Source organism: Chlorocebus sabaeus, chromosome 13 (genome assembly GCF_047675955.1).
Source record: "Chlorocebus sabaeus isolate Y175 chromosome 13, mChlSab1.0.hap1, whole genome shotgun sequence".
Classification (NCBI taxonomy): domain Eukaryota; kingdom Metazoa; phylum Chordata; class Mammalia; order Primates; family Cercopithecidae; genus Chlorocebus; species Chlorocebus sabaeus.
In genome coordinates, this window is record NC_132916.1 from 68,328,332 (window position 1) to 68,352,032 (window position 23,701).

General features: G+C 38.5%; 1 protein-coding gene across 8 annotated transcripts in view; it reads left to right on the forward strand.

The window, feature by feature from the left end:
- The window catches only part of PHACTR2 (phosphatase and actin regulator 2), a 301,180-nt gene that overhangs the window by 118,247 nt on the left and 159,232 nt on the right, over positions 1-23,701 (forward strand). The window contains exon 1 of one of the 8 annotated variants that reach the window (XM_008006802.3): positions 22,438-22,691. The exons of 6 other annotated variants lie outside the window; for them this stretch is intronic. In XM_008006802.3, the coding sequence (XP_008004993.3) occupies positions 22,646-22,691 (46 nt within the window). In that variant the 5' untranslated portion in view covers positions 22,438-22,645. Of the gene's footprint in view, positions 1-22,437; positions 22,692-23,701 lie in introns of those variants that run through there. One more of the 8 variants, XM_038000780.2, reaches the window with a different exon arrangement.

The window sequence follows — 23,701 nt, forward strand, 5'->3', positions numbered from 1 at the left end:
CCAAAGCAAAGATTTACAACTCTGTACGGAAGCCACAGGTTTTGTAAGAAAAGGCTAAGGAGAAAAAGAGGACTGCAATGTAGTGTTTGCATTTATGATTTACTTTCTGTTCACGTTTCAGACTTAGTTATTTACTTTGCACCTATTGCCACATATTTGCTGTTATCTCTCCATACACATGGAAGTTCTTTGGAATTTTTAGTAAAATGTTCTCAGTTTCTGAGCCAAACCTTTTACTGAGAATCAAATATAGTTTTCACTAAAGTTGCTTTCTACAAATTGCCATACGAGAAATAGAAGAAAACAGAGGGGCAGCAGATACACTGTTTTCTCCTAGCTGATGGCAAAAATTAGATCTCTATCAAGATCAAAAAAGAGTCCTTTATTGCGTGAACTAAGCTTCTTATCCTAAGCTGATTACAGGGGGAGATATTTAAAAGAAACATCAGTGGAGGGAAGGGGAAATCGTGGGATAAAATACACTCATTGGCTTTCTTCTCCAAGCCAAACTGCAGAGGAAATAACAGGCACAGAGACTTCTAGCAGGGTTGTCTGGTGGGACATGCCCTGGGATATGGGGTCAGTCCATTCCTGTCCAGACCAGGGACTTCCTCTGACCTTGGCAACTCAGTTACCTCCTGTGAGCCTGAGCTTTCTTGTCTGCAAACTGAGAGATCTCAAGTCTTTCCTGGCTGTAACAGTTACAGGGGCGTCCAATCTTTTGGCTTACCTGGGCTACATTGGAAGAAGAAAAATTGTCTTGGGCCACACATAAAATACACTAACACTAATGATAGCGGATGAGATTTTTTTTTAATTGCAAGAACATCTCATAATGTTTTAAGAAAGTTTATGTATTTGTTTTGGGCTGCATTCAAAGCCATCCTGGGCTGTGTGCATCCCACAGGCTGCAGGTTGGGCAAGTTTGGTCTACGATTTTGTAATCTGATCTAGAATTCTCTGAGACATGGATGCTACATGAAGATACAGGTAGATGAGTGAATATTGTAGTTGAGTGAATATTATGCCCAGTTTGTTGATTAATGAATAGATGTGATCCTAGAAGAAGCAATTTCAAGACTTTTCCCTGGCCTCTGGAGTTATCACTGATTAGCAAAGCACTTTAATTAATAAGTCAAACAGAAAAAGCATGTCTGTTAGTTTTGCAAATCTCAAAAAGATGAGCACAACAGACATGTTAATTCCCAAACTTAGTTTCAAAAAACTATCTGCCAGGTTTCAAATGAACACAGGCTTGATTGGGCACATGAAAATTTAAATATTCTGAATGTTAAATGGCCGACCATAAGTTCAATTTCAACTAAGTTTGATGTGGCTACTTTTTATTTTTTACTTTTCAAAAACTGTGGTACACACTGCATCTTCTCACTCATAAGTGGGAGTTGAACAATAAGAACACATGGATGCAGGGAGGGGAATATCACACACTGGGGCCTGTCAGGGGGAGTCAGGGGCAAGGGGTGGGAGAGCATTAAGACAAATACCTAATGTATGTGGGGCTTAAAACCTAGATGACGGGTTGATAGGTGCAGCAAATCACCATGGCGCATGTATACCTATGTATCAAACTTGCACATTCTTCTCATGTATCCCAGAATTTAAGTAAAGAAGACAAAAAATTGTGGTACAATGTACATACAGTGAACAATTCAGAGTTTTGTCAATTTCATACAGACATGCACTCCACACCCCTATCAAGATGTAGAATATCTCCAACCCCTGAAAAAAGATTCTTCATTCCCTTCCCAGTCAGTACCCACCAAGGCAAACACTGATCTGATTTCTTCCCTGATACGTGTTTTTCCAATCCTGGAACTTCATTAGTCATATAATATATACTCTTTTGTGTCTGATTTCTTTCACTCAGGAAAATGATTTTGAGGTCATCCATTTTCTTGGTTTTATGGGTAGTTTCTCCCAGGTTGTATTCCCTGGGAAGAGACAGAGATGAGCACGCAGGGCATTGATAAAGGAGTTCTCTTAGAAGTCACAGCTTTTGAAGGGCAGGGAAAGAAGTCAGATTGAGCAGATTGAAGAATAGAGCTGTGAGGCAGCTCCAGCTCCAGCCCCAGCCTCAGTGCATCCCAGTGGGGGTCCTGGTGTGAGACTGCCTGTCAGCTATCTTAAGGTGTGGTGTGGGGGCCTTGATGCTTGCCCTGTGTTGATCAGGCATCAGATGTGGGCTCCTTCTACAGAAAGGTTGTACCTTGGGCAAGGCTGCTGCTTTCAGGCAGGGAAGGTCTCCTTATAAAAAGCTGACAGCTGAGGGCTGTCTTCCAGCAGCACTCCTAGCAGCCAGGGGAAGTAATCCCTTTATTTCTGAGGGTGGGTTCCAGGCAGCACATCACAGTGTTTTATTGCTGAGTAATATTCCATTAATGGACATACCACAATTTATTTACCCACTCTTCTGTTGAGATACATTTGGCCTGTTCCAGTTTGAGGTTATTATGAACAAAGCTGCTATGAACATTCCTAAACTGGTCTTTTTATGGATATATGTTTTTATTTCTGCTGAATAAATGACAAGTAGAATTTCTGAGTCATAGGGTAGGTGTATGTTTAACATTACAGAAACTGCCAGACTAACCTGAGCTTCAACAACTAATGTGATTCTAAAATAGATTTGGATGCAAATATAGAAATATACCTTCAAAATAACAAAGGAAATTCAGATGAAACTTAAATATGAACTTAAAACTGAACCTGAAGTTGACCTCCTTAATAAGGTTCTACTGTGCCATATTTGAAAATGAATTACAGCACTCAGGCTCTTTTTCCTAACAGATTTTTTTCAACGAAGTACAGCCATGCATTGCTTAAAGACAGGGATACAATCTGAGCAAGGTGTGTTGTTAAGTGATATTGTCATTGTGTAAACATCATAGAGTGTACTTACACAAACCTAGATGAAATAGCCTACTATACAACCTAGGCTGTATGGTATAGCTTATTTCTCCCAAGTTACAAATCTGTGCAGCATGTTACTGCACTGAATACTACAGACAATTATAACACAATGGTTATAAACAAACAAACAAACAAAAAACGGGGCTAGGCACAGTGGCTCTGCCTGCAGTCTCAGCACTTTGCTGCCAAGGCAGCAGGATCACTTGAGGTCAAGAGTTCGAGACCAGCCTGACCAACATTTAGTAGAGACCAAACCTCATTTCTACCAAAAATACAAAACTTAGCCAGGCATGGTGGCACGCACCTATAATCTCAGTGACTCGGAGGTTGAGGTAGGAGAATCACTTGAACCCAAGAGGTGGAGGCTGAAATGAGCCAAGATCATGCCACTACACTCCAGCCTGAGCAACAAAGCAAGAATCTGTCAAAAAAAAAAAAAAAAAAAAAAAAAAGGATAAAAAATGGCACACTTGTATAGGACACTTACCATGAATGGAGCTTGCAGGACTGGAGGTTGCTCTACGTAAGTTGGTGAGTGAGTGGTGGGTGAATGTGAAAGCCTCGGACATTATCCTACATCACTATAGACTTTATAAACACTGTACACTTAGCCTACACTCAATTTATATTTAAAATTTCTTTTCCTAATAATAAATTAACCTTAGCTTATTGTAACTTTTTACTTTATAAACTTTAAACTTTTTTACTCTTTTGTAATAACACTTAGCTTAAGACACAAATTCACTGTACAGCTGTACAAAAACTCTCTGCTGAGGGTGTCAGGGTCTCATGAAGCTGCAGTCAGGGTGTAAGTAGGGATGTCATCTCATCCAAGGCTTAACTGAGGAAGGATAGACCTTGACATGCATGTGGTCACTGGGCAGCATGCCATTCCTTGCAGAATGCCAGACTGAGGGCTCAGTTTCTTGCTGGCTGTGAGTGAGAGGTTGCCCTCTGTTCCTTGTCCTTTCCATGTGGCAGCTCACAACAAGGCAACTTGCTTCTTTAAAGCCAGGTGAAGAGCCAGGGTCCCTTAGCAAGACAGATGTCCCATCTCAAGGGGAGGGGATCACACAAAGGTGGATTACCTGGGTCTACTTTCGCATCTGTCCACCATGATCCCAATAGTAACAAGCATTTATTGTAGTACCTCAGTTAGTCAAATATTTCCTTCCTCCAAAAGCAGAGAAAACTAGAACTCCCTTCCAGTTTGTTCATCCATACACAGTGAATTGTCAGGTAATGAATGTCCCTGATTAGGTTTAGCACTGGTGTATTTTGACCAAATCAATTTTTAAACAAAAGACAAAGGCCAGTAACATTAAAAGAAAAGTTGAACAGAACTTTAACTGGGAACACTAAAAACTTAAATGTATGTATTTAGTAGGTACATATTAAATGTCATTATGGTAATATTCAGATCTGGTGTTTTCTCAGTTACTGCATTAAAAAACTTAAGTGCTCATTTGTAAATGGTGTTCTATTGACAGTACTGCTTACTACTAGTAGGCCTAGCAGTAAAGCTGCTCTCCATACTTTCAATAAATCCTCAATCTTCTTTTCCTATTTCTCCTGGTACCCACAGACCTTGTATTAGTCCATTTTCATGCTGCTGATAAAGACATACCCGAGACTGAGCAATTTACAAAAAAAAAAAAAAGGTTTATTGGACTTAGAGTTCTACATGGCTAGGGAGGCCTCACAATCATGGCAGAAGGCAAGGAGGAGCAAGTCACATCTTACATGGATGGCAGCAGGCCAAGAGAGATCTTGTGCAGGGAAACTCCTGTTTTTAAAACCATCAGATCTCATGAGACTTATTCACTATCAGAAGAACAGTACAGAAAAGACCCTCCCCTGTGATTCAGTTGCCTCCCAAAAGGTCCCTCCCACAACACATGGGAATTGGAGATGAGATTTGGGTGGGGACACAGCCAAACCCTATCAGACATAAACAGTGTATTGATGTGGATCGGGTTCATTCATTCATTAATTCATGCATAAAACAAATACCTACTGAGCACTTACTCATGCACTGACTGTGCTGATGTTTCAATAGTAAATGAGACATGCATGGCCTCCAAGTGACATTCAGTCCAGTCAGAAAGACAAATGAGGAAACACTGTACAATAAATTCCACTGAGGAATTTGCTATGGAAATACATAAATTAAGGGCCCAGGGAACTCGATATCCAAGTGGCACGCTCCTTAGAAAACTTAGGAGAAGTACAGGCTAGATATTGAGAGTTAATCAATAAGATAGAAAATAAAACCTCAAGGAAAGATGTGTCCCTTAGATGGTAATAGAATACAGAGACAAACAGAGGCTTGAGAACTGAAGCTTTAGATAAATCTAAATAGAAGATGGGAAGAAAAATAACCCATAAATTTTAAGTAACTGCTGTGTTGGCAAACTGTGAAGTAAAGTCTCACTAGTCAAATGGCGTATCAGTTTGCAGGTACTAGCTATTTCTATATTGACATAAATAATGGAATACAAGTAAAATATTCATAGTGGATTTGCATACAATGAAAAACTCTAGATGAAGTAAGGTAATATTTAAGGTGGGAACAAAGTAAAAATTATCACCTAAAGTCACAGACCCAGATGAGAAATGCATATTAATGTTGACTGTTTTATTAATGAATATAGTTAAATAAAATAGTATTCAGTGTTGGTTTGTAGAAACAAATCACTACATGTGTTACTGGTTCACAAAAAACACTGTAACACATCTATAAAGAAGAAATCAAATAATCTAAAATACAGTGGAATCTTTGGGGCTTCTTGTGGGTTTTAGAATATTTAGAGCAAAACAAAATCTAGAGCACTTTATCCTATAAAGTAAACAAATAAATATATCACAAAGTATAACAATAATTTTGCAAATAAAAAAGCTTTTAGGTAAAGATTGCTTCTCATCATATATTGGGCCCTTTTCTAACTTGTAAATTTTTCTTTTTTTTTTTTTTTCTTTGAGATAGTCTCTCTCTGTCACCCAAGCTGGAGTGCAGTGGCACAATCTTGGCTCACTGCAGCCTCCTACTACCAGGTTCAAAGAGAACCTACTCAGCCTCCTGAGTAGCTGGGACTACAGGCATGCACCACCATACCTGGCTAATTTTTTGTATTTTTGGTAGAGACAAGGTTTCACCAGGTTGATCAGGCTGGTGTCAAACCCCTGGCCTCATGTGATTCGCTTGCCTCAGCCTCCAAAAGTGGTGGGATTACAAGCACGAGCCACTGCACCTGACCTAAAATTTTCCCTTGTACATTCTCAAAATTGCAAGTTCTCTACCTGGAAAAGTTAGGGGAATTAAAACCCCTCAGCAAAAGTGCCTCATTGCATTGGAGAGTGCTGTGTGGATTTAAAAATGGCAATATGCCAAGCACATTGTGTATATCTACTTCTTAATTGTGTGATTACATGATTTCTCCCTGAATAAATCTTGTTTTGATGAAAGTTTAAGTCAGAGCACCTGCAAGCTTCATTGCTCCTCCCCCTTTCTCAGCTCCCATCTTTATCACCTGTTTGGAGAATGTGTCAACGTTCCCTAATTGAGAAGTAATTTGCAGTTACTGAAATCCATTTTATATTAAAAAGCCTCTTCGATATGTGCAACTTCCCCTAGAGAGTTGTTTTACTTGGAGGCATTTCTTAGATTTAAGTTCTAATAAAACTAAGTATGTTTTAGGAAATAACTTTATAGCTTTTTTTCCCCTATTTTAAAATACAAGGAACATAAAAATAAAGAAGAGTTGAAGTTAAGCCTGTTAAATATAAGAAACTACTTATTTTGTGATTCCCTTAAGATGTCATTTGGAGTTTTAAAGATATCATTGTACTACAAATAAAATATATTACAGATATCTATTTACTTTTCAGAAAGTAAAAATAAGTAGTGAGTAGGAGTTCTTCATCTGTTTTTAGTTATAAAATGCTGACCTATTGAATAATGAAAGTGTTTTAAATAACACTAAAAATGCATCTGTTTTCTTCCCTGAAGGCAAAATAGTAAGATTTAAATTCACCTTCCTACTAGGGATGTTTCAGTTCTTATGACTACCAGGCAGTTTTGTTTTTAATCCTGAATTGCGAATTGTCTTCACCTATATTTCAATTAGTTTTTTCTTTTTTTCTTTAATTTTGGCTTTTATTTTAGATACAGGAACTATGTATGGAGGACTGTTACATGGGTGTATTGCACCCAGATAGTGAGCAGAGTACCCAATAGGTAGTTTTTCAACCCACATTCTTCTCCTTTCCCCCTATAGTCCACAGTGTCTATTGTTCTCATGTTTATGTCCATGTGTGCTCAATGCTTAGCTCCCACTTGTAAGTGAGAATATGTGATATTTGGTTTTTTGTTCCTGTGTTAATTTGCTTAGGATATGATCTCCGGGTGCATACATGTTGCTGCAAAGGACATTATTTCATTCTTTTTTGTGTCTGTATAGTATACCCTGGTGTATTTGTACCACACTTTCTCTAGCCAGCCCACCACTGATGAGCATGTTAATTCCATGTCTCTGCTATTGTGAATAGCGCAGTGATGAACATACAAGTGCATGTGTCTTTTTGCCACAGTGATCTATTTCCCTTTGACTATATACCCAGTAATGGTATTTCTGGGTCAAATGGTAACTCTGTTTTAAGTTCTTCCAATTACATTTTACATTTAAAGATTCAGAGCACTCTCCCAACATACTGAGTGAACCCTTGCCTTTCCCATGGATGAATGAAGTACTGAATATCCCAAAGCATTGAATCACTTCTCTTGATTTTAAGATCCTGTTTCATTGGTGCCCTTGTTTTTATCATTTTGCTTTTTACTCTGTTCTTTTTTTCTTTTCTTTCCCTTTTTAGTTTTAATAGTTTAATATTGACCGAATTCATTTGTGTGATTATTTTTCTCTAAATAAATCTCTCTTTGTTTTTTTAAATAAATGTTAAAGCTTTAAATATAGCTCTAATTACCACATTAGCTTAATTCTACATGTTTTATAGTGCTTTCATTGTTGTTTAGTTCTAAACATTTTATGTTACAATTGGATTTTATTGTGTTACTTAGGAGTATGTTTTATTCAGTTTCTAAAAATGTGTGTCGGGGGGTTTCATTTCTGTTTTTAGCTAGGTTTTCTTGTTGATTGTTAATTTAATTACATTATGGTCAGAGATTAGGGATTACTTAATATGAATTATTTAAACTTTATTGAGATTTCTGTTATGATCTAGTGTTGAATCAATGTACAATTGCCATTTCTTGAGTATAAGTCTCTACACGTGTTTGTCTATTACATCAAGCTTGTCAATGGGATTATTTAAATTCATGACCTTAAAAATATTTTGTTTTCATGATCTATTAGTTTTTGATGGTATGTTAAAAATTTCTCTGTATTATTGTGGATCTGTCCATTTATCCTTGTAATTCTGTTAGTTTTTGCTTTATATATGGTTCTGATGTCAGGGGTATATGAGATAATAATTTGAACATCCTGTTAGATTATAATTTTTGTCTTTATACTGTATAATAGGTCCCTCTATGCTATTTGTTATTTTACCTTCAGTTTTAATTTATCTGTTATTAATATTGAGATTACAAATATTCTTTTGGTAAGAATTTGCTTAGTAAGTATTTTTCATACTTTTATTTTCAGCTTTTGCTGTTTGGGGTGTGTCTTCTAAAAGTGACAGATAAAGAGATGTACCGTGTTTCTGCTGCTTACAATTTTTTAGTCTTTGTCATTAGATAAAAAAGCTTATTCCTTTCTTATTTATTGAGATTACTGATTTGGACTTAACATTGACCATCTTAATTTGTGTCATATTTTTAAGCATGCTCTTCTTCAATTTTTTTCTTTCATTTTCGCATTATTTGAATTAGTGAAGCTTTCTTTAATCCCCTTTCTTTTGTTTCCTGATTTGGAAGCTTATAGTTATATCTTTCTTATTATTTGAAACAGTCACTTTTTCTAACAAAGTTTAAAGTTATTTAGCACATGTATCTTTCCCCTGATCAAAATCAGGACTTTAACATACGTGTTAAAACTTCACTAGTTTCTCATTTGCAGAGCCAATAGTTTATTAAATTCACCATGATGTCCTCACTTTCTGTGCTCACTGTTGTTTCCTGCATACTGCCCTTACCTCTGGGTTCATTTTCTTTCTTTTTCTTCCTTCCTTCCTTCCTTCCTTCCTTCCTTCCTTCCTTCCTTCTTTCTCTCTTTCTTCTTTCCCTTCCTTCCTTCCTTCCTTCCTTCCTTCCGCCCTTCCTTCCTTCCTTCCGCCCTTCCTTCCTTCCGCCCTTCCCTTCCATTCCCTTCCCTTCCCTTCCCTCCCTTCTTTCTTTCTTTCTTTCTTTTTTTTTTTTCACCATCTTGCTCTGTCACCCAGACTGGAGTGCAGTGGTATAATCTCGGCTCATTGCAGCCTCTGCCTCCCTGGTTCAAGTGATTCCCCTGACTCAGCCTCCCAAGTAGCTGGGGCTACAGGCACCTGTGTACACACCCGGCTATTTTCTTGTATTTTTAGTAGAGATGGGGTTTCAGCATGTTGGCCAAGCTGGTCTTGAACTCCTGACCTCAAGTGATCTGCCCGCCTCGGCCTCCCAAAGTGCTGCGATTACAGGCATGAGCCACCACACCTGGCCTGAGTTTATTTTCTTTCTTGCTGAGGAATATCCTGTAGATGTTTTCAGTGATTAATTACTTTTAGTGAATGATTGATTTAGTGAATGAGTGTTTACCTGGATATAGAATTCTAAGTTGACAATTGCTTCTTCAAAGCACTAAGAAAAAATAGTTCTATCATTGACTTGGATTTATTATGATTCCTTAAAGTGGCATTTGCCTTTTCCGCTACTGCTTTCTAAATTTTCTCTGAATTTCTGCTGCTCTGTTTCACTAGGATGTGTTTAGGTATACATTAATTTGTTCTTTCCCTTGGCGACACATGGGATTGTTTTTATTCTCTACTTGGAAGTCTAGTGGACATCTCAAAACTGAACTTCTAATTTTCTATTCCAAATCTACTCCACTCACTGTTGTGCTAGTTTTAAGTAATGGCAATTTGATCTTTTTAATTGCTCAGAAAAAAATTTTGATAGTCTTCCTTCTGTCATCTTTTGTCTCCCACACCCCACGATCAATCCATAAGGAATATTGGTTCCATTTTCAAAATGAGCCCAGAATCCAGGTGCATTTCATTACACCCACTGCTACCAACCTGGTCTAAGCCACTATCATTTCTGGTCTGGATTATTCCTGTAGTCTCTCCTGGTCTCTTTGCTTCTAATGTTGTCTCCTCTGTTCTCTACTCAGAAGCCACAGTGATTTTTAAAACAAAAGCCAGATCATGTCACTACTTTGTTTGAAACTGTCATTGTAACCTTATCTCACTCGCAGTAAAAGCCAAAATCTTTTTTACTATTTTTATTTTTTATTTTATTATACTTTAAGTTCTGGGATACATGTGCAGAATGTGCCAGTTTGTTATATAGGTATACACATGCCATGGTGGTTTGCTGCACCCATAAACCCGTCATCTACATTAGGTATTTCTCCTAATGTGATCCCTCCCCTAGGCCCCCACCCCACCCACCAACAGGCCCCAGTGTGTGATGTTCCCCTCTCTATGTCCATGTGTTCTCATTGTTCAACTCCCACTTATGAGTGAGAACATGCAGTGTTTGGTTTTCTGTTCCTGTGTGAGTTTGCTGAGGATAATGGTTTCCAGCTTCATCCATGTCCCTGTAAAGGACATGAACTAATCCTTTTTCATGGCTGCATAGTATTCCATGGTGTATATGTGCCACATTTTCTTTATCCAGTCTATCACTGATGGGCATTTGGCTTGGTTCCAAGTCTTTCCTATTGTGAACAGTGCTGCAATAAACATACGTGTGCATGTATCTTTCTAGTAGCATGATTTATTACCCTTTGGGTATATACCCAGTAATGGAATTGCTGGGTCGAATGGTATTTCTGGTTCTAGATCCTTGAGGAATTGGCACAGTGTCTTCCACAATGGTTGAACTAATTTACATGCCCAACAATAGTGTAAAAGTGTTCCTATTTCTCCACATCCTCTCCAGCATCTGTTGTTTCTTGACTTTTTAATGATTGCCATGCTAACTGGTGTGAGATAGTATCTCACTGTGGTTTTGATTTGCATTTCTCTAATGACCAGTGATGATGAGTTTTCTTTCATATGTTTGTTGGCCACATAAATGTCTTCTTTTGAGAACTGTCTGTTCATATCCTTTGCCCACTTTTTGATGGAGTTGCTTGATTTTTGTCTTGTAAATTTGTTTAAGTTCCTTGTAGATTCTGGATATTAGCCCTTTGTCAGATGCATAGATTGCAAAAATTTTCTCCTATTCGGTAGGTTACCTGTTTACTCTGCTGTGAGTTTCTTTTGCTGTGCAGAAGCTCTTTAGTTTAATTAGCTCCCATTTGTCAATTTTGGCTTTTGTTGCCATTGCTTTTGGTGTTTTAGTCATGAAGTCTTTGCCCATGCCTATGTCCTGAATGGTGTTGCCTAGGTTTTCTTGAAGGGTTTTTATGGTGTTAGGTCTTATGTTTAAGTCTTTAATCCATCTTGAGTTAATTTTTGTATAAGGTGTAAGGAAGGGGTCCAGTTTCACTTTTCTGCATATGGCTAGCCAGTTTTCCCAACACCATTTATTAAATAGGGAATCCTTTCTGCATTGCTTGTTTTTGTAAGATTTGTCAAAGATCAGATAGTTGCAGATGTGCGGCATTATTTCTGAGGCCTCTTCTCTGTTCCTTTGGTGTATATATCTGTTTTGGTACCAGTACCATGCTGTTTTGGTTACTGCAGCCTTGTAGTATAGTTTGAAGTCAGGTAGTGTGATGCCTCCAGCTTTGCTCTTTTTGCTTAGGATTGTCTTGGCTATACAAGTTCTTTTTTGGTTTCATATGGAATTTAAAGTAGTTTTTAAAAATTCTTTGAAGAAAGTCACTGGTAGCTTCATGGGGATAACATTGAATCTATAAATTACTTTGGACAGTATGGCCATTTTTATGATATTGATTCTTCCCATCCATGAGCATGGAATGTTTTTCCATTTGTTTGTGTCCTCTCTTATTTCCTTGAGTAGTAATTTGCGGTTCTCCTTGAAGAGGTCCTCCACATCTCTTGTAAGTTGTATTCCTAGGTATTTTATTCTCTTTGTAGCAATTGTGAATTGGAGTTCACTCATGATTTTGCTCTCTGTTTGTCTGTTATTGATGTATAGTAATGCTTGTGATTTTTGCACATTGATTTTGTATCCTGAGACTTTGCTGAAGTTGCTTATCAGCATAAGGAGATTTGGGGCTGAGATGATGGGGTTTTCTAAATATACAGTCATGTCATCTGCAGACAGAGACAATTTGACTTCTTGTCTTCCTATTTGAATATGCTTTATTTCTTTCTCTTGCCTGATTGCCCTGGCCAGGACTTCCAATACTATGTTGAATAGGAGTGGTGAGAGAGGGCATCCTTGTCTTGTGCGAGTTTTCAAAGGGAATGATTCCAGCTTTTGCCCATTCAGTATGTTGTTGACTGTGGGTTTGTCATAAATAGCTCTTATTATTTTGAGATACATCCCATCAATACCTAGTTTATTTAGAGTTTTTAGCCTGAAGGGGTGTTTTGTCAAAGGCCTTTTCTGCATCTATTGAGATAATCATGTGGTTTTTGTCATTGGTTCTGTTTATGTGATGGATTACATTTATTGATTTGCATATGTTGAACTAGCCTTGCATCCCAGGGATGGAGCTGACTTGATCATGGTGGATAAGCTTTTTGATGTGCTGCTGGATTTGGTTTGCCAGTATTTATTGAGGATTTTCACATCTATGTTCACTAGGAATATTGGCCAGAAATTTTCTTTTTTTGTTGTGTCTCTGCCAGGTTTTGGTATCAGGATGATGCTGGCCTCATAAAATGAGTTAGGGAGGTAATTCCTCTTTTTCTATTGTTTGGAATAGTGCTCCTCTCTGTACCTCTGGTATAATTTGGCTCTGAATCTGTCTGGTCCTGGGCTTTTTTTTTTTTTTTTTTTTTTTTTTTTTTTTGTTGGTAGGCTATTCATTACTGCTTCAATTTCAGAACTTGTTATTGGTCTATTAAGGGATTTGACTTCTTCCTGGTTTAGTCTTGGGAGGACGTATGTGTATAGGAATTTATCCACTTCTTCCAGATTTTCTAGTTTATTTGGATAGAGGTATTTATAGTATTCTCTGATAGTAGTTTGTATTTCTGTGGGATCGGTGGTGATATCCTCTTTATCATTTTTTATTGTGTCTACTTGATTCTTCTCTCTTTTCTTCTTTATTAGTCTGGTAGTGGTCTATTTTGTTAATCTTTTCAAAAAACCAACTCCTGGATTCATTTATTTTTTGAAGGGATTTTTGTTTCTGTGTCTCCTTCAGTTCTGCCCTGATCTTAGTTATTTCTTGTTTTCTACAAGCTTTTGAATGTGTTTGCTGTTGCTTCTCTAGTTCTTTTAATTGTGATGTTAAGGTGTTGATTTTAGATCTTTCCTGCTTTCTCCTGTGGGCATGTAGTGCTATAAATTTCTCTCTAAACACTGCTTTAGCTGTGTCCCAGAGATTCTGGTGTGCTGTGTCTTTTTTCTCACTGGTTTCAAATAACTTATTTATTTCTGCCTTAATTTTGTTATTTACCCAGTAGTCATTCAGGAGCAGGTTGTTCAGTTTCCATGTAGTTGTGCAGTTTTGAGTAAGTTTCTTAATCCTGACTTCTAATTTGATTGCACTGTGTTCTGAGAGACAGTTTGTTGTGGTTTCTGTTGTTTTACATTTGCTGAGGAGTGTTTTACTTCCAATTATGTGGTCAATTTTAGAATAAGTGCGATGTGCTGAGAAGAATGTATATTTTGTTGATTTCAGGTGTAGAATTCTGTAGATATCTATTAGGTCTGCTTTGTCCAGAGCTGAGTTCAAGTCTTGAATATCCTTGTTAATTTTCTGTCTCATTGATCTGTCCATTAGGGACAGTGGCATGCTAAAGTCTCCCACTACTATTGTGTGGGAGTCTGAGTCTCTTTGTAGGTCTCTAAGAACTTGCTTTATAAATCAGGGTGCTCCTATATTTCATGCATATATATTTAGGATAGTTAGTTCTTCTTGTTGAATTGATCCCTTTACCATTATGTAATGGCCTTGTCTCTTTTGATCTTTGTTGGTTTAAAGCCTGCTTTATCAGAGACTAGGATTGCAACCCCTGCTTTTTTTTTTTTTTTTTCATTTGCTTCCCATTTGCTTGGTAAATATTCCTCCATCCCTTTATTTTGAGCCGATGTGTGTCTTTGCACACTGATGAGTCTTGACTCTTTATCCAGTGTGCCAATCTGTGTCTTTTAGTTGGGGCATTTAGCCTGTTTACATTTAAGGTTAATATTGTTATGTGTGAATATGATCCCATCATTATGATGCTAGCTGGTTATTTTGCCTGTTAGTTGATGCAGTTTCTTCATAGTGTCGATGGCTTTTACAATTTGGTATGTTTTTGCAGTGGCTGTTACCAGTTTTTCCTTTCCATATTTGGTGCTTCCTTCAGGTGCTCTTATAAGGCAGCCTGGTGGTGATATCTCTCAACATTTGCTTGTCTATAAAGAATTTTATTTCTCCTTTGCTTATGAAGCTTAGTTTGGTTGGATATGAAATTCTGGGTTGAAAATTCTTTTCTTTATGAATGTTGAATATTGGCCCCCACTGTCCTCTGTCTTGTAGGGTTTTTGCTGAGAGATCTGCTGTTAGTCTGATGGGTTTGTTTTTGTGGGTAACCCGACCTTTCTCTCTGGCTGCCCTTAACATTTTTTTGCCTTCATTTCAACCTTAGTGAATCTGACAATTATGTGTCTTGGGGTTGCTCTTCTTGCGGAGTATCTTTGTGGTGTTCTCTGTATTTCCTGAATTTGAATGTGGGCATGTCTTGTGAGGTTGGGGAAGTTCTCCTGGATAATATCCTGAAGAGTGTTTTCCAACTTGGTTCCATTCTCCTTGTCACTTTCAGGTACACCAATCAAACGTAGGTTTGGTCTTTTCACATAGTCCCATATTTCTTGGAGGCTTTGTTCATTCCTTTTCATTCTTTTTTCTCTAAGCTTGTCTTCACACTTTATTTCATTATGTTGATCTTCAGTCTCTGATATTCTTTCTTCCACCTGATCGATTTGGCTATTGATACTTGTGTATGCTTTACGAAGTTCTTGTGCTGTGTTTTTCAGCTCCATCAGGTCATTTATGTTCTTCTCTAAACTGGTGATTCTAGTTAGCAATTCCTCTACCATTTTTCTGGGTTCTTAGCTTCCTTGCATTGGGTTAGAACATGCTCCTTTAGCTTGGAGGAGTTTGTTATTACTCACCTTTTGAAACCTACTTCTATCAATTCATCAAATTCTTTCTCTATCCATTTTTGTTGCCTTGCTGGTGAGGAGTTGTGAATCTTTGGAGAAGAAGAAGGCCAAGGTCTTTTTTTTTTTTTTTTTTGAAATGGAGTCTCGCTCTGTATCCCAAGCTGGAGTGCAGTGGCACGATCTCAGCTCACTGCACCCTCCACCTCCTGGTTCCCATTTCAAGCAATTCTCCTGCCTCAGCCTCCAGAGTAGCTGGGATTACAGGAACGCAACACCACGTCTAGCTAATTTTTGTAAAGATGGGGTTCCACCATGTTGGCCAGGCTTGTCTTGAACTCCTGACCTCGTGATCCACCCAACTTGGCCTCCCAAAGTGCTGGGATTACAGGTCTGAGCCACCGCCCCTGGCCCAAAGTCTTTATAGTTAACTACAAGTTCCTACCTGGTTATAATCTTCTTCTCCTCATCTTTACCTCTCTTATTCTATATACTCCAACCACCCCATTTACCCTGGGTTCCTCAAACACATGCCATGCTCCTGTCTTTATATTAACTGGGTCTTTCTTCTTGGAACACCTCTTCCCCAGAGAGCCATATGGTTAACTCCATTACCTCCTTCGTGTTTTTGCTTAAACATTATCTTCTCAGTGAGGACTACTGTGACCACTACATGCCGGTCCAACCTCTCTTACTGTTCTGTATTTCATAGCACTTTTCATCTTCTAAGTTGTTATAAAGTTTACTGGTTTATTATGTTTATTGCTTATTTTCTGTCATTCCATTAGAATGGAGGCTCTACGAGTGCAGGGGTTTTTGTATTTTGTACAATTCTATCTCCTAAGTACCTAGAACACAGACTGGTACAAAGGAAATGCATAATAAATATTTATTGAGTGAATGGTGAACCAATCAGTGACTTATTATTAATATAGAACTAGCACATATGTAACACAATATAGACCCAAAGTCTTTTCATAGAGCAGGAATACAGTGAAATATAGTTACATCCCAAATGCCCATTAATTGGTAAATAGATAAACAAACTTTTGTATAGCCATACAATGGAAGGCAACCTAGAACAAAAAGGAACAAAATACAGATAGAGCAACATGGATGAATATCAAAAACATTAGATGAAACAAACCAGATTAAAAAAAAAAAACTGTATATAATATTACTCCATTTGTAAGAAATTTTAGATAAATCAAAACTATGGACATGGAAAACAGGTCGGCAGTTCCCTAATGCCAGGGGTGGTATAAAGATGTGAAACAGGAATTAACTGCAAAAGGACATGATGGAGTACCCGAGGGTTCTCAAAGTTTTCTGAAACTTGATTGTGCTGTTGGTTGGACTACATGTTTATTAAAATTTATTGAATGGTTTGCTTGAAATGGATACATTTCAGGGTCCATAACTTATTCTTCAAAAAACTGCAAGCAAGCCTGGGCAATATAGTGAGACCCTATCTCTAAAAAAAAAAAAATACAAATAATTAGCTGGGCATGGTGGGAAGCACCTGTAGTCCCAGCTACTTGGGAGGCTGGGGTGGGAGGATTGCTTGAGTCCAGGAGTTCAAGGCTACAGTGAGCAATGATTATACCACTGCACTCCAACCTGGGCCACGGAGCAAGACCCTGTCTCAAAATTAAAAAAAAAAAAGAAAGACAAAAAAGCTGCAAGCAATAAACAAACAAATACAGTTAATTCTGACCACATGCTATTAGAATTTAATCTTTCTTTAATTCAGGGAGCACTTCACAGTCTTGGGGCAACTTCAGAATGAATGAGCACCTCTGTATGGCAAAAATATGTATTTAGTAATTTGCTAAAGTTCAGAGCCTTCTCTGTACCAGCCTACTGGGCACCCCTAGCAATTGGAGGAACAAACTAGTTGTTGTTGTCGTTTTTTTTTTTTTTTTTTTGAGACGGAGTCTCACTCTGTTGCCCAGGCTGGAGTGCAATGGCGCAATCTCGGCTCACTGCAACCTCCACCTCTCGGGTTCAAGCGATTCTCCTGTCTCAGCCTCCCTAGTAGCTGAGATTACAGGAGTGCGCCACCACAGCCAGATAATTTTTGTATTTTTAGTTTCACCATGCTGGCCTGACTGGTCTCGAGCTCCTGACCTCAAGTGATCTGCCCACCTGGTCCTCCCAAAGTGCTGGGATTACAGGCATGAGTCACCACTTCCAGCTGGAGGAACGACTTTTCTGTTCCTCCGCTGTTAGGATCATGTATTTGTAGGCTGCAACACCCACCCCACCCCCCACCCTGTACCCACACTACGAACTCCGCCATGGGAGAGTCCATACCTCACTTTCCTTATGCCATGTGCCAGAGGTGCCATGCCCATGGGAGGTCCTCAGTCAATTCTAGTTGAATGAGTAGATAGATGATTATTTCAGAGTGGCATACAAAAGAAAATTTATAGTCACCGACAGACTTGATATTCTCTTGCTATGGAGTCAACATACTATATTATTACCAAAATTTTACATGTATTCCCAGATATTTTTTTTGTCCATACTTGGAAGTTATCATTAAGGAGATAACATAAATGCTTATTTTTAATTTATCATCTACATATTGAGTACCCTCTATTTGCCAGGCAAATTTTGTTAGTTTGCAAGGATGGATGTAATGGTTAACAAAACAAAGATTTGGGCCTTACTGGAAGCAATTATTTTGGGTAAATTGGGCAGTCATATAAAAGATGTCTTTAAGGACTGTTCTCTTTAGATTTTGGTGAATAAATTAAAGATTATTCGTTTTATAGCAATTTTTGGAGTTTTAATACTATGGATGAGTACTTTGTTTTGCTTATGAAATGAAGTGGAGCAAAATTACAGACACTTTTCCTCCCAGGGTAGGGAGAATGTCTTTGGAAAAGGAAATTCCAGCACCACCCCTTGAGGTCTTTCTTTTCCAGCATAAATCTTCCAACTGTGGGGCTCACTCAGTAAGTAAGCACACGTGAGCCACACCCCGTCTCTGCAGAGACTCATGCGGGGTGAGGCACAGGCTAGGTATTTTGTTAATCCTTTTAGCTTGAGCAAGCAGAAGAAGGAAAACTCAGGAAATAAATCACATGAAAATATGAGAACAATAGGAAAGAAAAGCCTGTCTTTCAGGTTTGCTTCCTGTTCTAATACTTGTGGAATGTGGTCTTCTACTGATGCTTAATATAACTAGAATATGCAAAGTTGTAACTCTTTCCTTAACAAAAGCTTTCCTTTGTCTTTTAGCATCATCCTGTTAAAACCAGCATCTCTCAGAATTGTTAAAATTTAAGATATAGTAGCCATTTAGTTGCAACTTCTATAGAGTAACATTTTACAAAGTAAACATTAGTTACATATACAGTTTTCACTGAATTTAGAATATCTAGTAAAGCTCCCATTCCCTTTTTATATTTTTCTAAGTAAGCCGGCTCTTACAAAATGTAGCCAAGTTTTGAAGAAATACAAAGTTTTTAAAAACCAGAAGATCTTCTAGTACAAACTACCTGAATAGTTAAAACAACTTTTGCATATCAGTTTTTAGTATCCTGTTAGCAGAACTGCTACGTTTTAATTCATTTCCTTCCCATTAAGAAAGAATTTTTCTATGGCTGTAATTCCCATTAGCCAAGGAAGTGTCACTAATTCGCAGGATGTTTATGGTCAAATCCAGAAATAAGGGTGTCAATTAATGTAATCTTCATCTGCTTGTATATGGCCACTATCAACCACTGTTGCCTCCCAGGTCACTGCTGTTCTGATCAACCATCTCATCTCTTGGGACCCTGCCTACCCCTTCCTTCCCACCATAATTCCTCCACCCCTAACAGCTGGTGTCTCAAAATGAGTCCTCACACAGCTGGCAGCATCTGGACAAGGCAGAGACCTCCAGGATTAGTACTCATGGCATTTGTGTTCTGAGGAAGTTTCCCTCTTCTTCCTGCTCCATGCTAGATTTGGCTGCCTAGAAAAGTCTGGCAGTAACCTAAGTTACAGGATTTGATAGTGGTGACTGTAGTCATTGTAAACCATCTTCTCTAAAGGCACCAAGTTGTATGTCTGCCACTTGGACTTTGACCTAGTAAAGGATTTTCTCACAAATGGTCCAGATTGCCCATGTTTAGTCTTATGTCCACTTTAACTTTTACCTAATAGATAGAGTGGCTTCCATCCAGGAGGAGTGCAAGTGTCACTTTGGGTACCCCAGGTGGGTGAGTCGAAGACTTCCCAAATCAGACAAGCCAGTGAAGTCTGTGTTATAGGGCAGAATGCTTGAAAACCCAGTAAGTACAACTTTTTGTCGTAAATGCACACTGGCTTTCAGAAGGGGAAATTCTGCCTCACTAATTCACTTACTTTAATTTCTTTCTGGAAATAAATGAATAAATCACAATAGTTCTTTCAGAGCTTGAAAAATATTTAGAGTGTTCCGTGGAAAAAATCAGTAGATGCCATTAGTCTATATTTTTAGGAAGGCTAAATAGAAGCTGTTCCTCAAACTCAGCCATGGTATGATATAATGCGGCATTATTATAACAGAGAAAAGTAGTGGTGTGCTGAAGGCAGTTTACACAGGCTGGCGGGTCAAATTGTTACATTTCAAGGAATTCTGCAAGCTGTTTGATATCAGTTTTGCTAGCTGGTTGGAGGCCTGTAGAATAGGTCACTGCAGGAGTATTTACATCACAATAAACAAAGCAGTCTGAGGCTGCCTCCTGCCTCCTCACCCCCAGCCCAAACCAGTTAAGCATTTACCAGGATATCACTGGATAAAAGATTGGTTTAAAAATAGAGAACAAAGAGTAGGACCAATGGGATAAATGCTGCAGAATTACAAATAGATAGCTTCCTCAGAGTTAGGTATTGAGACTAATCTTGCTTAGCATTTTAATAAATTCCCTAGAGAGAGGTAGTATACAGAGAAATGTCCATACCTTTCAGATGACATTAAATGTTTCCAGATTTAAACTATAAACCCATGGGATTAACACCCAGAACTCTTAGTAAAACTGTGTGAGTTCTAATAAGGCAATTTGGCAATTTGGGGGAAAATTATCTTAACATTCTCTTGTTAAATGGTAATTTCTAACCTTTGCGTTACAACCTAGAAATGAAATTTAGAGATTTCTGTAGACGTTTTCTGTTTATTAGTATAACTTGTTAGCTGTGATAAAAAAAAAAAAAAAAGGCCACTTAAATGCCAAGCCCCATCAGACGCTCTAGAAACCAAGAAGAAGAACTGTCCCACTCTTAGAAGGAAACCTTAATGCACACTTCCTGCAGTTTTGGTTGACATGCTTCAAGGATAATGTAATGGAACTGGAAGAGTTTCAGAGAAAATTGCATAACCTGGTTGGGGTATTATAGGAATCCCAGATGAGGCTGAAGATTATATTAACTAGCAAATCATGAAAGGTCTTGAATAAGGTAAATATAGCTGTATTAAGCAAATCCTGAAAAACTGGAACTAAAGTGCACTTCCTTGATCTTTGAAATAAGAATTTATAGAAGTAATAGAAATATACTATTGTTTCTCGAGGAAAAGAAGAAATGATAGCAACCTCAAACTTTAACTTTTATCAGTATTTAAAAATTATTATAGTTACATATTTTGAATATGCAAAATTTACTGTGTATTTCCTCTGATCAGTGACCTCCCTTTATCAGATAGGCTCTGTCAAAAGGAAGAGTGAGTCATTCTCCCTCTTAACTTACCTTTAACCACTTTTGTTTGTTTTTTTTTCTTACAGCAACTCAAAGCAAAGAGCTGGAGGAGCCAGCCATTATAATTGCTTACTCTCATCGCTTAGCTCCCCAGGTGGGATGTGTTTCCAAGACACATTTTTGTATTTATAAGGAAATGTAGTTAGGATTAATTTTATTGTCCTAATTAGAACTCACGTTTTGGTTAAATCCTCAATTTCTTAAAAAAAAAAAAAATTCAGTGTTTCTTAAGAGTGAATTAGGCAAAGGGAAGAAGATAAGGGATCACACTGTTCTAGGGAAAAGATCTTCCTCACAGTGGTGGGTGGGCTGTTTGGGTGTGAAAAAAATAGGGCAACTTAATTAACCATGACGAAACAGACAAGTGTCTTTCAAAAAAATCAGACAAGGTCTGCACAATCTTAATAATAAATATTTTAGAAAAAAATGATTTTCATGTTAGTTCAGAAAGCTGTGGTAAATGACCTAAATATATTGCACTTTCTGGTATTTTTTACTTTTTAATGAAATATATACCTGCAGCAAAGTGCACACATCATTTTAGACATCTCAATGAATTTTCATAAAATGAGCACATCCAGTAATCACCATCCAATCTAATGCACCAAATATAGATGTTCCATATACTGTGTATATATATATACACACACAAACACATTGTATATATAGTATGTAGATTACTTATCATACTAATCATCAATTGTAAATATGAAGGATATTTATTTGTATTCATATTTTTAAGAAGAATGAGATTTAACAGGATATTATAGAAGGGTTTAATTCACCTTTCAAGTTTGTTATAGTTCTTTTCCCCTTTTGTGTATTTTAATCACTTTATTTCACAGTAATTCTTTTGAAATAAAGGAGAGGTGAGCACTCCACAGTTTCAGGTAGGAGACAGCAAACAGTATACTTTGTTGATCTCACACATAGACCTATCATTTAGATTTGTTGTCGAGCCTGATTGAGGCCATTATGCTTTTTTTAAAAAAGAATTATATTTGTTAAAAGGAAGGTAATTTTTAAAACGAGAAAAAAAAATAGGCACGGGACATGAGAGTGCCGCAATACCGCAAATAGAATGTAAGGAAGGAAATAACTTTTAAGAAACAAATTTTGTTAAATTAAGTACCGTGACTAAATACTTTAATTCATTTTCTTGTAGTCCTTAAGGATCATTTGACTTTGAACCTTTTAAGTTAAAGAGGAGTAGCCTGAAAGCCTGAGCTCCCTACCACCCTGAGGGTGTGCGGGTGCTGCGGGGCCGGCCGGGGGCTTCCCCTATCCCCTGCTCCTGCGCCCTCCCCCCGCTTCCCCCTCCTCCCCTCCCTATCGCCCTCACCCCCCTTCTTCCCCCGTGACCCCTGACCCCAGCTAATCTGCATAGAGGAATGACAGGCATCCGCTGGGCAGGATCCGCCGCGCCGGCTGCGGCCGGCCGGGCTGGGAGACCCGCGCGGGGGAGAAGGTGAGGGGACCCGGCGGGCCGCTAGGCACAGGCCGGGACATGAACGCTTGGAAGTCTGGCTGGGAGCGGACCCATGATCGAAGGACCAAAGGAGCCGCGTGATCGCTGGACCTGGCCCTGCGACCCCAGTCATGGGCCAGACCTCGGTGTCCACGCTGTCCCCGCAGCCCGGCAGCGGTGAGTCCCGGGCGCACGCGATGCGCTCCCGCCGCGCGGGCGCGGGCGCGGGCGCGGGGCTGGCGGCGGGGCCCCAGGGCAGGCAGGGCTAGTCGTCTGGTCGGGTTCCGCTCGGACCCGCCAAGTCCCTCGGAGAAACCCCAGAGGTAGCGCTCGCCAAACTCTTTGTCGTGAAAGAGGAATGCCTTTTGGGATCCAGCCGATTTTACCTTAAAGGCACAGGCTCCATTTTTCTGTGCGCGGAGCTTCGCTGTGGTTTTGTATCCAAATTATTTCGAAGCCAGAAACTTACGGGAAACGCCATTTGTGTATTACTGTGTTTTTAAAAACGCGAAACTTAGAGAGCAAGAGAAACATGCCAACAGGTTTTTCTGTATTTACGCTTGGCTTGCAAGCAGACTAGGAATGAATGCTTTCAAGCTTGTCAACTGATTTATGGTTTGTCATTCGGAGCAGAAGCGCTGATCGCCTTATCCTGGCAGAACGCTGAATACTTAATAACTACCCCCGAAATGCGTAATTGTTTCAAATGAGACTTGTTTTGTTTATAATAGACACAGCAGCTATAACATTTAGGGAAACATATCTCATGAACTTAGTTCTCCAGGACTAAAGTTAGTTTTATGGAAACGTGTGTAACGTGTCTGAGTTCTAATGCTCTGTTTTAAAAGTCTCTTTTTTTCCATTTTCTTAAACAAAAAGAGGGAAGGAAGGTACGTCTGGCATTTCCCCAGCAGTGTAGGGCTTAAAAAAAAAAAAAAAAACTGTTTGGTGGTGTTACTTGTGATTGGATAAGGAAATAAATTTAAAAGGTACTATTTTGATATTTTTCCATCAACGATTAAAAATAAAACTCAAAGGGACCATTTATGTCGTTCATTGAGATATTTGATACACTTTTGAAATTGTGCAAACATCAACAGGATCTTGCTGAAAGGAAATGACAGGGCACAGAGGAAGGTTTTTAATCTGCCTCAGGATGTCTAGCTAGATAGCATTCTGTCATTCCA